At 35.9% G+C, this 15,122-nt stretch overlaps 1 protein-coding gene across 1 annotated transcript in view; it reads right to left on the bottom strand.

The window, feature by feature from the left end:
- Nucleotides 1-15,122, bottom strand: part of LOC145681867 (uncharacterized) — a 148,161-nt gene that overhangs the window by 9,525 nt on the left and 123,514 nt on the right. The window contains exon 17 of the mRNA XM_081753473.1: nucleotides 4,515-4,620. Within this exon, the coding sequence (XP_081609599.1) occupies nucleotides 4,515-4,620 (106 nt within the window). The remainder of the gene's footprint in view (nucleotides 1-4,514; nucleotides 4,621-15,122) is intronic.

Genomic DNA, 15,122 nt, shown 5'->3' with positions numbered 1-15,122 from the left:
ACCAGGCACTATAACATTGTTAACTGAACACGTTGTTTCCATTTACTACATACAATTCACTGAATACATTCAGTGCCTCCAGCGATTTGTTCGTCAAGTCCATATGGAACTTATCATTCCAGTGTCCTGAACTGATCTTTTTTCTCCGTGCGCCTTTAAAATTGTAATCCCTCTCTTGCTTTTCCGACAATATTTCACAATACTGATTGCATACAGCTTTGGGCGAGAGTTTAGAGATGGGGAGTCAAAATTGGCAGAAAAGAGGATGATTTACAGGAGAAGTGAGTTGGTAGTGCTGGCTGGCAATTGATGACTCAACAACCTACCCTACCCTAACCTAACCTAATTTAACGTATTGAACAATGAAACGACCGAAGGTGAGTACAAACTCGAAAAAACAAGTAGGTGAAAAAGCTGGTCCCCATCCCTAAGTGGAAAGGTGTTGCAGCTGATACAAAATCTAATCTAACCTAACGTATTGAACCATAAAACGACCAACTCTCAGTAGAATATCACAAAAAAAGTAGTAAAAGAAGATGGTCTCCCATCGCTAAACATAGGCCACATTTTGCATGATTTGCTGCAAAATGATATATCGCAAAAGCAGTTACCAGTAGTGGATCTAAAAGGCAAAAACTGGGGGGGGCAGTCATAACCCAGACTACGATAGCTATAAGTTCATTATAAACTTTCCAAAATATATAAATAATACGGTCGACGCATTAGATCGCTAAGCTTCTCATATTTTTGGGTCTTCTTTTATTAACTTGAAAAACAAATAACTTTATTTAGCAGTCTAGTATTTGCTGAATTGCTTTCTTTTCAGTTTATAAACTACAAAGTCAGCTTACGGATTTCAGTTTAATGCTAAACATTTGAAAGTTTTAACATGCATTTGCGAATACAAATAATTGTTTGTATATGAAGTATATTTTGCAATACGTTATGAAAGTTTACTTGAGCTAGAACAGATCATCTAACATTTTCTGGGGGAACCCCTGGGTGTCCCCTAGTTGGGTAACACCTAGGGGAGGAACTTAGGGGAGATTCATAAATACGGGCCTAAATCGCTTGCGATTGCAAGAACAGTTTTTTAGGGTCTACTTTCACGGAGTTTCTAAAGAGCTAATAAGGAACATGATGTTGGTCGGTGAGCATGTAATTTATTTATGGCATGTACGTCTGGGATCATGCTGTGCCTTGATATACACTGATAAATACCTGTATCATTATGAAGTATGTCCTTTCTTAATAGAAATTACCTCTTAAATCGTTTTGGCATTGGCTTCAGTAATGTAGTACATACATTTTCGACATCATCATCATGAAACCACACTTGTATATCATTCGTTGTCAGGTTTCATTGTCTTATACAGTCGATTTTACCGAAAGTGTTTCTTGAAAATATTCTACTAGGAATGCAATGGATATACCCGATTGCAATGAAATGAGCTGAGCGAGCTTAAACTAAGTAATCAGGAAGCGTTTTTCGGTGATTATTCCTCGATGGTACATCGGATTTTTGATTTCGACCTATGTTGTCACTCAGCACGACATACTCTATCAGCGTGCGAAGTTTGGTTGAGATCGGCCAAACGGTCTAGGAGGAGTTCGCGGACAACCAAACGGCTAACCCGAGTATAAGAACAAATTCTCGATGGGATTTAAATCTGGTGAATTTTGAAGCCAATCAAGCACATGTATTTTATTTTCCAGTATGAATTTATTGATTAATTCTGTATAGCAGCATCAGGCCAAGTCATGTTGAGATGTTCCGTCAAAAGTTTCCCAGAATGAAACAATCTTACGTCATAATATTTCTAAACGTTTGACTAAATCCACAATATCTTAACTAGGAACTGAACTTCCAGCTTCATTTCATATCAAAAATATGTTTCAGAGGATGTTTTACAGTTAGTGAGCACGCTTAGCTCTTAAGGGTTAGAACTTGTTTAGTCAGACGACGTTTGTTTTGTAACCCTGCACAAATAAATGAGTCGCATCACCAAAGATCACTTTTTTAACTTATCGGCGGTCTATTATTTATAGTTTTGGCCCATGTTAAACAGTTCTACCTCATTACAGCAATCAATTTTTCGTTTCATTCGTCTTGCATTCATCTAATATTCAGAAGCCTATGACGTAGAATTCAATCATTGGCATCATAACAACAAGCAAGTAAAATCTCTTTGAAGGTCCTTGCTTGTTTCTGTTGGATTAATTTTACTATTTCTAATTAAATTTTTATCGGTTCGTAGAGTAGTTTGTCTTCCACATTTACCTCCTCGTTTTGGAGACAATTATCTAGATCCTTTGAATGTGCTAAGAATTATTGATACACTTCATTTCCCAATAGGAACTGTATACATGATATCTCTCATCGACATAAATATGAGTTCTTTAAGAACAATTATTTTTTGCACGCTTCCTTGCAATAATATTCGTTTCTAAATAGAGGAAAGCAACAGGTATCTCACTAGGGATGCGCACGAGACGAGTCGAGACAGGATTTTCCTGACAGAATTCGAGTCGAGACACAGCTCTCCTAATAAAGAAATATACATTTTTCGAGTCGAGACATCACTTTTACAGCACATTTTCGAGACGAGACAGCCACAAATCTTGTCTCGTGCGCATCCCTATATCTCACTGTGAACAACTCCCTCATCCACCAGTCAAACACAAGAATTCACAACTGAAGCTAAACTGGTTATTTCTGGTTAAGTCCAGTCAAACTACACTCAATTGTCTCGACAAAACACATTTTTATTGTCAAAGTCAAACAGTAACAGCGGATCAAGGCAGATAACACCGATTTAAGCCGGGTGGAGGCAACGACTGACGGTGACATCAAAATTCTAAGTAAAAAAGCTTGTCACAATTAATTTCCACAGTATAATAGACTTTATCTAACTTAAAATGTGCTTTTTTGTTGCGATGCAGTAATTCTATTACCTGAATTTAGGTAAAGGGAGTGCTGAGATTTGATTTTAATGCACGAGTAACTTAGTCTTAAAATTGCTTTATGAAAGTAGCACTGTGTACGTAGTTTTGTGAAGCTATATTCTGAGGAAGTGTGCAGTTGCAAGTAACAAAATTTTTAAAATTTTCAATGTATATGTTGCTGAGCCATATCCAGTAGTCTTGATTAGATATTTTTTAGGGAATAGTAGTAAGTCAGAATACCCTTCACAAAATTCATAAGCTTGCGCTAGATCAAATAATATTTTAAAACATTTTCAATTTCCATTATTAAGTTTTACCTTTTAGTATTTCTACACATTCGGCAAGCTCATCATGCCCTCAATTTATATAGGACTGAAAGTGACTATTTTTGTAACTTAGTAACTCTTGAACAATCCGACCGATCTCAATCAAATTGTCAAGATACATGAGATTAGAGGCATGGGCTACTTTAGGCTATTCACTTTGACGATGAAACGTAGGGAAGGAGGTAAGGGAGAGAAATTTCAAAATGATCAAAAATGACCGATATTAGTGTTGACTCCATAGTTTTCGGGGTCGATGGGAGAAACAGTGACACATCTGATGCTGTTTCAAGTTCAGCCCTGATTGTTGGAGAGGGGAAGGGGGATGAACATTTAAAAATGATCGAAAGTGACTAATAGTGTCGAATCCATAGTTTTAGGAATAGTTGAGATTAACAGTGACAATTCTGATGCCGTGTGTCGCAGTACGGAGGAGGGGGAGGAGGAGCTACAAATAATGATGATCGAAAATAACGAATGTTAATGTCTAATCCATAGTTTTCGGGATCATTCAGACGAACAGTGGCATTTCCGATCCGGTTTAAATCCAAAATCAGCCCCGACACTTGGGGGAGGAGAGAAATTATATATATTAATTTCGATATATATAAATTATCGGAAATGGCCACTATCAGTGTCGAATTTATAGTTTTCTGGATCGCTTAGATGAACAGTGATACTTTCGAACCCGTTTAAATTCAAATTCAACCCCGCATCTTGGGGGATGGGGAGATAATAAAATTATCGAAAATGACCAATATTAGTGTCATATCCATGGTTTCCGGGGTCGCTGAGATGACCGGTAACACTTCCGATCCCGTTTAAAACCAAATTCAGCCCCGCAACTTGGGAGAGGGGGAGATAATAAAATGATCGAAAATGACCAATATTAGTGTCGAATCCATGGTTTTCGTGGTCGCCGAGATGATCAATGATCTTTCCGATGCCGTTTAAATCGATGCCATTAAAAACAAAAACAGCATATTTCACGGGTACTAAACACATAAGATATGGAGTTGTGGATTTAAATTTCCACCCAGGGAAGTGGGTAATATATGCTAATAACTACTAAAGCGTAATTAGTTATCTAAAAGATGAAACTTTTAATATTGATATATGAATAGTGAATACATTGATCATTTACATGATTTAATATTCATGGTATCCTACATCCTAGGGAGGCATCCTGACATCATATTCTAAAATTAGTAAGAAGTTAATATTATTTTTGTCTTTTTCACTTACGAGTCAATATGAATATCATGTGGTCTAGGATCAACACAAGATAATTGACATTTACAATTTATTCCAATTTCCTTGTCTTCGTGCGTGTTTACTGTATCCAATTGATCTGTAATATATTTTAAAAGAAAGTGTATTATTAAAGTAACAGATTACACAGAATACTGAAGAAACTAATAGAGTAATAATATATCTAGAGTAGAGAGTACTAGTTCATACTTGTTTTAAATAATTAATGATCTTTCGTGCTATTTCCGTGGGATCAAGTTTCATTTACAGCTTCAATCTAACCGTGCCATAAAAATTATCCACACAATATTAAACAAAAATTAAAATATGTTATTTGAGCACAAATGTTAGTATTAAGTTAGTGTTGGATTTTTTCTTATTCGTATTAGAATAACGATTAAGACATATTGATGGTATGTATTGCGAAATTCCACAATATTATATGCATGTAAAATATCAGCATTGCGTTAATTAAATTTTTACGTAAATAAAAAAATAAAAAGCCATAATTACTGTAATATCCAACACATTTATGTTAGCATTAGATTCACAGCTCTTTCATTGAAACTGCCGACTATTATCTGGAAAATATTATTGTAAAACGAAGTTTTCTTGTTTAAATTAGTAAGTTTTGTCTCACAGTGTGAAACTATGATATACTTCCAAATTATGGGAAGAAATATTCAAACTGGAAGCAGTACATCTAGAACTATTGCTCGGAATATATTAATAAGATCGAAGATTGAACGTTTTCTCGGACGCTGATTTCATATTAAAAATAAATTACTCCCTATTCCTTCTGTGTCTGTTCTATTGCGATAAAGGTTGAAACCGGAAATCCTTAATTTGAACCAATTTCAGATTGAATAGATGGTTAAGAGAGGATATAGAATTTACTCTTGGGGCACTGAATCGACTGCAGAAAACTGTATCTCAATATCTCTTACTATTTTTGTACAACAGAAATGAATATTACTCCTGGAAGTAGTAGTAAATTTTAACACTTCCGATCTTGGTAGAATGTTGATTTTGACGATAAGGTTTCTTAAGACACTGAATCGATTAGAGGAAACCGTTTACCACTATTAATTATTATTTTTGTTTTAAGGTGATAAGTGTTGCAAACGGAAATGGCTAAATTGAGCACTTCCGGTTTGAATAGAAACTTAATAGAGAAGACGAAACCTATTCTTAAGACAGTAAATCGATTGCAGAAAACCGCATCTCGATATCTATTACCGTTTTTGCTCTGTGGAAATCGGTATTGAAACAGTATGTAATATTAAACTTGCACAACTTCCAGTTTAGTTAGTGTTACGGAGAGTCATGGCATGTTGTCTTTGAGGAGCTGAATCATTTCCAAGAAAACACTTCTCGCTATCCGTTGTCGCTTTTGTTCTACGGTGAAAAACATTGAAACCGGAAACCACTGAACCACCTCCGGTTTAAATATAGAGTTGACCGAGGAGACGGAACGTATTCTTTGGACGCTATATTGATTGCAAAAAACCGAATCTCGATATCTTTTACCGTTTTTTGCTCTGATATCTGTCGACAGACAGACAAAACCGTTCTATAAAACTTCCGACACTTACCATATGCATAGCATATTTGGAAGTCTAAAAATGGAATAACATAGAAAGAACGTTTCATAATTTTCTGGACTGACATGAGAAATGTTTGAACATACGAAGTCGTTTAAGTATGAGAGTCTTGTTACTCAATGTTGCATAGCTTGTTATACCTGTGTCAAAGGACGTATTATATTTTCGTAAATACCGCCAAAAATACACATAGTACCATAAATCTATAATAGCCATTTTCAAATAATATGTTGCAACGGATGACTGGTTTAACAGTAGAAAATTAGGATATTCAAACTAAATATAGAAAAGAATATTATTTGCATCTTTCAAAAGTGTAATAATAACTATTTGTAGTCATTTGATAATCAGGCATTTTTTGCAACTCTGTAGGTCATGTTTTCTTATGATCAAATATACAAGAATAACAAGGATGTTATAAAATAGAGGATCTGTCCTTACAACAAAATCTTGAAGCCTACCTCACAGTTTCGCCACCCCTACTCTGCCCAGTTCGCCCAATCAGATCGCAATGTTTTGAGCCAACAATCATGGCGGAAACGAAAGTAGCCAATCAGGCGATGCAGAAACGAGAGTAGCCTATCAGACATGCCGATGCTCGGTTGTTTTCTGGCTTCATTGATTTAATAGGATGAAGATAAATATGGGCAGATCCTCTATTTTATAACATTCTTGAAAAGTAACTTGGCATTAGCTATTTAAAAAAAAATTAGATGTGCCAAAAGACTTCAGATTACACCGATTGTGCACCAAAAACTGAAGAAGAGATTGGCAAACCCTAATTTATGTAAGGGATTTCGATTTCGATATTTGATGTTATATTTTAACTTGTGATGAGAACTGTACTTACGTATTGTTTACTTTCGAAGTATACTAGGTGTTTTGATCAAATTTATACGATTTTAAATAAATGAAAGCTTGCGTAAAAATGCTGATGCTGAATATACAAGAGTATTTACCAATGGCAATAGTTTACTCTCTTTCGGTGCCAGCTGAGACGATCAACTTGCTCCTTAACCTTAAACATAAAATTTATTAATATCTACTTTAACATTTATTACCTCAAGATACATACATTTAATAAACATATATGTATCTTACTTAAGCCCTTTATACAAGGTCACATGTATCTTACTTGTACAAGGGCGTACTAGTTCAACTTCAAATTTATATTCATAGAAGATGAACTTAACACGATTTTATATTTCCTCTAAAGCACATCTTCCAAATTTCCTACCACATCATAAACACAGTTTAATTCCATACTACCTTCCATGAGCAATGTGTACACACTGTTGCAGAAAGGATGAGCGCATTCTTCATTGCTGTTTTGAGGCAAACATTTCCCAAGTCCAACTTCGGGTATCTTCGGAAAACTGTAAACCAAAGATGCTGGTTCGAACCTCCAAGCCAACCTTAGGCATTCGGGAAAAATTGTGCAGATTTGTTTTTTCTTCTTCTTCTTTAAATATAATAAGACATGTTGGAATGATGTTAAGTGTAGAAAAAAGTAATATTGATAGAAATACTTAATGATACCATGAAATACATAATGGTATCGAAACCATGTATTCCCATGGTCGTTTTGCCATTTTGATTGCAATACGTAAAAGATCATTTCCAAGAAGAATGAAGAGAAAGACATCGAAAATAACTCTCGCATGCGTAGTAAAATAAAAGACAAAGGAGGACAGAAACAGTGTTTGCAATGGATATGAATGTCATTGTCTTGTAAATCCAGTTATATTTCGTTACAAGGAGCTCCCATAGAGTGTTTATGTTAGCTTAGTGGTAAACCGTTTGAGTTCTAATCGTAAGGTCGTGAGTTCGATTCCCATTTGCGTCAATGATTTTTGTATGAAATGCTACTTTCCACAATGCATGAAAAAGTATAAAATAATTATATCAAAATACATCAGTTGTATATATATTCATGTAATCATTGCAGAACGTAAGTAATTATTATGTTTAAAATATAACATCTGAGATGTGGTAGGTGTTCACAGAATATCGGTGTAATATATGTAGATGTTAAATACAAATTAAGGAAATCGTGTAATAGCAATAATTAAGTTATGTAGTATATTTATTTGCAGCTATTTGTCATAGAGTTTGGGTTACTTAATATTCTCATTACAGCATGCCATTTACATTCTTGAAATATATTCCGAGGAGTAAAGAGAGAGTATAAACAGAGAATATTCAAAGTCGGATCGTGCTTCCAGGTCAATAACTGAATAGATTCAAAACGCTCACAAGAAATTCCTGATCCCAAAGTTCACATGAAGAGACTGAAATTGTGCTTTTGTAAGTAAGGCAAAATGCATTTTCTTTACATAGGTTTTCAGTTCAATACTTTTGTATATGGAAATGGTCCCCTTCTCTCACTCTCACTCTCTCTCTCTCTCTCTCTCTGTGTGTGTGTGTGTTGTGCAATATAGAAAGTTTAATACAACATTTGCAACGGATATGAGTATCGTTGTCATCGAACACTGGAAATTCATAGTCATGTTTTTCACATTGGGTTTTGTGTGTTCATGGCAGCTCACTGGTAGAGCGCGGAATTCTCAATCTTCAGGTCTTGAGTTTAAGTCCTTCAGAGATTTTTTTTTTAAATTAATAGAATTGCACAAAAATCGGATACAAGGAGTGATTCACTTTTAAAAATATTTTCAAAAATTTCAAGTAGACCAAAAAGGGCTGTTTATGGGAGTTAAGGTGGGGACACTAATATTGTGTCCAAGACCCTTCTGAATTTATTACACGTTCCATTCTTCTGAGCATAGAATCTATTAAAAGCGTGGAAAATATATCTCCTTTCCCTAACTCAGCCATATCTCGGAAACGAGGTCCTACAGGTCGTCGAAAGTTCTTGGTGGATCTGCCTCAGGCCAACAGTCCCTTAGAGTACGCTTCACTTCAGTCCACATATTTTCCGTGGGATTCAGGTCTGCTTCACGAGGAGGCCAGTCAATAAAATCAATCTATGGCTGCCCTGCGAAGCATGCCTGAACCACAAGAGAAGTATGTATTGGCGACTGCTCTTCATGGAACTGAATTACACCATCAGGCTGAAGTACTCCTATGGATAACACCATGATATAACTCATAATGTCTAAGTACTGAGCAATGTTCAGATGTCCTTCAATTCTGTGAAACTGTCCTACACCGCGAATTAAAATCCACCACCGACATGAAATAGATATATGGCAACTGCGATTGCAAGCAACCACATATCTAGGGTCATATCGGGTTCCTCTAGGACGATACACAGAATGGCGTCCCCATTCGACGTCGTTTTTAATATGGACTCATCTGAACTGTTTCCCTAGTTGCGATCCACATTCGCATGTGCATACGCGAGACAGTAAATTTTCGTCTGAGGGTTTTCCCTTCACGGCAGCAACACGGCCATGTAACCCACCATGACGAAGCCATTGGAGAGCTGTCTGCTTACTACCACGAAACTAAAAAGCTTTCCTTAGCTGTCTAGACATCCTTAGTGTGTCTAACAAGGCTTCCTTTACTAATCTCGCATTCTCCCACCTCGGTAGACACGTGAGAACGACCAGGAGATCGTAAATTACTAGTCTGACCTGTAGTACCATATTGCCGAATCCATCACCTCCCTGTCAAGGAAGTGATGCCAACTCGCCTCCTGCTGCAGTTGCAGAACAGCCTTCCAGCTCCTATATTGTAATTACTGCTGTACACCTATCCATAATTACCAATGCTCTGAACTGTGAGCAGGAAGCAAAAGGTAACAGCTAGTAACTGGCATGTGATTGGTTACTTGCACGACACGCCCATTGTGGAGAACGGATTGGTCAACGAACGCGAAAGAAATCTTAAATTGTTGCAAGAAATGTAATACTAATACTAAAACAGTTTTCATAAATGAATCTTAATACATACGAAAAGCTGTTTAAAAATGATCTGTTATACTGCTTTTACACGTATAAAAACATATACCATATTCCAGACAGATTGAGCGATATGATATGGCTCTTTTGAGACAAACACTTTTGAAGTCCAGCTTCGGGTATCTTCGGAAAACGTTAAACCAAAGATGCTAGTTCGAACCTACAAGCCAACTTAGCAAGCGGGAAAAGTGTGCAGATGTGTTTCTTTCTTTTTTTAAATAATTCATGTTATAATGGTATTAAGTGTAGAAAAAGTAAGATTAATTGAAATACTTAATGATACAATATTTCGAAACTGTATTCACATGCTCGTTTTGTCATTTTGATTTCCATACGTAAAAGAACATTTACATATTTAAAAGAAGAATGAAAGGAAAGACATCAAACATAATTCTCACATGCGTAGTAAAATAAAACAAACAACGAAAACAGTGTTTGCAATGAATATAATTGTCATTTTCTTGTAAATCCAAATATATTTCGTTAGGAAGTGCTTGCATAGAGTGACCATGTTAAGTCAGTGGTAGATCGTTGGAGATGAAATCGTTAAGTTGCTTGACAGACGCTGTGCTGTTCACCTCGTTTCTCCGTAGGTGTTCGAGTGACAGTAGTGAGTGTGTTTCCTTTCTTCAACACATCCTACATCGGTAAGTAGAGTATGTTTTACTATCAAGTATTTAGTGTTTTATTTACTCTTTTTATCATATAGTCTAATGTAAAGTACAGTTTTACCTTCTAAGTGTACAATGTCTGTTATTCGAGTGAATACGTTTGCCATTCCAAGATGTAGTGCACAAGCCTAATACATTAGTATTGCATGAATGGAATCGCAATACTTTCCCTCTGGTTCCTGATCAAATTGTTAGTATTGATTTTGATTATAATCGCCAATAGTTATATCTTAAGTTAATATCACAGATGCTTTGTGAACAAATTCTTTTTCCAGTGAATAGAAAGATCATTGTTCAGATGATCCTGGATGATTATATAACATTTTAATAAGTCTGCAAGTTCCAATATTATGACTGTACGTTTACATTTAGTTCCCACCGAGATGGAATCTACTAAGTAAGAACTGGCAGAAAGATAATACGTATGTGTATTAAGCGCCTATACCTTCTTATATGACTATCTGCTGTTTATGTTTGTAGTTAACGTATGGAGATCAAGTTAAAAGCTGTGCTATTTATGACTCACCGAACATACGAAGCGCCGTATCTCTCCGGCCGTAATAGCTTCATTATCCAGTGCCCCGACATCCAAATCCCCAACAAATCCCGGTACTTTGAACAAAGTGGATACTTTAACGAACGTTCATTTGTTTACCAGCTTTCCCGCATTAAGTGAGAAAAGTTCTTCAGCTTTACAGAAGAACCTCCCACTCCCAGCTGCAACTTCTGATACTACTTTTCCAAAGGTACTCAATGTAAATTAACTCAATTGCCAGTACGTGTATTGTGTCATTTTCTTGTGTAGTGTTAATTTGGTGTCTTTTTATCTTTCGGTGGTCATTAACTATGTATGCAACTAGTATAACCACTATTAATGTCAACAGTAGTTCTAGTCTTACCAAGCAAAGAGCACTAGCCGATTACAGCAACAAATCATATCTGGATATAATTTTTCTTCAAGAAGGCAATATTGATCATTTCTCTTTTCTCTTTAATCACTTGTAGGAAGTCAATCCTTCTAAAACTTGTTCTGGAACAGCTATTTTATATCGAAAAGACATCTCAATAACAGACTTTTCAAACTTCTCGTCAGGTCGCATTATTACAGCCAATTATGAAAATTTACACTCTTGTAACCTATATTCACCGTTCGGAAATAATAATCATTCTGAGGGCAACTCCTTCTATCTCACAGACGTTCCAACGGAGTTATATTCTGGTTCAAGATATTTGATCTCTGTATAGGATGTTACAACGCAGTGTTAGACTCTACACTCAAGTTTTAGTTACAACACTTGTGCATTACGCAAATTAATTCAAGATTTTAACTTAGTTGAGGTTTGGTGTCATTATAAGGGTATCATCCCCGGGCACACAGTCTTTCGGCACAATGGATCCAGTCACTTGGGCAGAAACTATGTAAGTTCCACTTTAATTAATTTTGTGCGCTCTATAGATGTTCACCCTGTGTGCTTTTCTGATCACTGTGCTGTAGTTTGCACTATTGATTTGCCCATCAATAAGTATTCAAATTCTTCCTTTGTTTGGTCCAATACCAGCGTTTTATCTACGAAGGTGTTCAGCTGCTCATTACCAATAGATGGGACTATTTAATGCACTTTAAATCTCAAAAGAAAAGTTTATTTTCTTGGTGGTTATCTTACAATAAACAGCACAACGGAGAGTAAAAAAGGGCGAGGGCCGGGGTGTGAAGCATGAAAGGTTTTACGAAGTGGACGCCAAGTAAACACGGTTGGAAACCACTGCAGTAGATAAATAATGTGTATTTGTAATAATACACAACTTTAGTAGTGACTTAAATACCATTCACGAAGTATCATATTGAAGTATTATCATTCTATATTTGTGAACGTAAATCCCACGATGTAAAGGGATTATTGAAAAGTAATTTCCGTATGACAAATATCTGCAGACAAATACACAACACACACTTCTGTATTGCCATTATTCGTTTTGTTAATTTCTATTTAACTTTTACATTTGTATCTACGTTCTGTCAACACCCACCACATTTCAGATGCTATATTTTAAACATAATAACTACTTATGCGTTGAAATGATTGTGTGAATAATTATTTATGTTAATGTACTTATCTTATGTAATTATTTGTACGTTGAGGAATATGTCAATAAATACTAGAAAAAATAATCAAACGGGAATCGAACTCACGCCTTTCCAATTAAAAGCTCTCTGCTTACCACCGAGCTAACATGATCATTTATTCGAAGTTCCTTCTGACGAAATCAAACTGAATTTCAAAGAGAATGGCATTGAAATCCGTTGCAAATGTTGTCTTTTTGCTTTGTCTTTTTCATTCTACTACGGATGAATCAATTAATATGTTCGCTGTATTTACTTTTACTGGAATTGCTTACGTACGGAAATGTAGGCGATAAAGAAATCATAAGCTCATACATATACATATACATATACATACTATACTTTCGAAATACTATATTGTTATGTATTTCAATGAATGTTACTCTCTTTTTTAAACTTAAGACACGAGGCTCCGAAGGTGTCAGTCTGCGATTTTGCTCAAATTTTGCACGTAGATAGTACCCCACCAGAAAGCAATAAATCTAAAACGGTTCGCAGTACCACTTAATAAATCTCGAGATATAGGAGTTTGTCTGATTGGACAAATTAAGACCTGAATGACTTATCCCTCTAAAAGCGAGTTTTTTCATCGCCTCCGAAGCGAAGTGGGAAGAACACGCGCCTAATAACCATAAGGTTGATAGTGCGCGACTACCCAGAGTACTTTTTTGTAGTGATCAGTTGAATATAAACAAATCACGCATACAGGCGATTTAACATAGTTTGGGGGAGTAATTTTGTGGTTCGTTGGTGTTTCGTCGCGTCCCTGCCGCTGGTGGTATAATTTTCAAAACGGAAGTGGGGCCACCGCAGATCGTCCCTGCGAGCCGCCAATTTTTGGCGAGAGGTCGTAAGTTGCCCATCGGTGGTCCACCGATGCTTACGGTATAGGGTGTTTGTATCTGAAAAATAAGAGAATAAAGAAGCATAGTATCCAGGAAGTTTGTTGGCACCCCTAAAAGTCTGAAGTGGTGAAACAAAACCGGAAAACATGTATTTCATCATTTCAAAGTTACTCCCGTATCGAGGTAAAAACATTTTCCCCCGGATCCCCAGAGTGGTCCCATACGGGGTCCAACTCAAAATTTGCAAATGTCAAAGGGAATCAAGTAGTATATCATTTAAAAGTATTGCTAAAGAAAGAACATGGAAAGAATCTCGAATCTCTACGCGAAACTTGTGCAAAATAGCGAGCGTTCAAGATGGGAATAAATCCTTTATTATATACCCCGTGGCCATCCTTGGAAATCTGAAACTGTGAAACCGATATTAGAAGAGGTAAACGCTTGTCTTATCATTGCAAATATCAATATAGCAAGGTAAAAAAAAGTGTCCGATTTCAGGCTTATTACATTACTAATGTTAAATTCTACGTTCCACTGTTGTGTCTTTTAAGCTAAATGACAGGGTGATTATGCATTATGAAATTAACGGTAGAATATAGAAATAGAAGGAGTGCTGGGGCAAGATGAGTTTTACTTTGCAGTAGAAGAGATAGTTTGGCATAAATTTTGACAATATCCAGTTTGTTTTGTTTGGTTTGCGTTTACCTTTTTCAAGCACTTGGCTACGAAAGGGTTAGCCCCAGCATGATTAATGTTCCAACATTCCTTCCATTTCTATATTCTACGATTAATTTTATAATGACTGTATCAGAACTGCATATATCCTTGCATAATTGTTATAATTATGAATTTATGGAGAAAAATTTTTACTGTAATTATAGGCTAGAGGACCTATTATAAATAAGCAACCCGACTACTGAGAAGCGAGGGTATTCACTATAAATAAGCACCTCGAATAGCGAGAGGCAACGGAACTCAATTTAAATAAGCACCCCAAATAGTGGGACCCGAGGAGATTCAGTGTAAATAAGTACCCCGAATAGTGAGAGGTGCAGAGATGCACAGAGATGCAAGCATCCCATAAAAATAAGTACAAAGAGGAGTTTCAAATCGATCTGCAACCTTCTCACAGTAACCCCTGTCAACTATAATTGTTCTTGGCCAACTACAGAGCATTTTAAACCACAAGACTTTTTGTAATTGTAATAACCATATTGGATTTCTTCTTCTTTCTTTCTTCTTCACCATATAAAGGTGTTTTATTTCTTATGCACCCTCCTATTGCTGTGCAACAAATGTTGATATTAGAAGATTTTTTTCCGAATGTGTGAGTTTTTCTTGGAAGTAATATTTTAGATTTATTTTCCTTGTTTCTTCAATTGATTATTGCATGTTTTCTGTGAGTTTGTTTTTTATTGCTTTTTTATATTTTTATTT

The sequence above is a fragment of the Thermobia domestica genome, chromosome 3 (assembly GCF_964235325.1).
Source record: "Thermobia domestica chromosome 3, izTheDome1.hap1.1, whole genome shotgun sequence".
Taxonomy (NCBI): Eukaryota; Metazoa; Arthropoda; class Insecta; order Zygentoma; family Lepismatidae; genus Thermobia; species Thermobia domestica.
The sequence above is the reverse complement of the archived record's forward strand: the minus strand, read 5'-3'. Positions and strand labels throughout refer to the sequence as shown.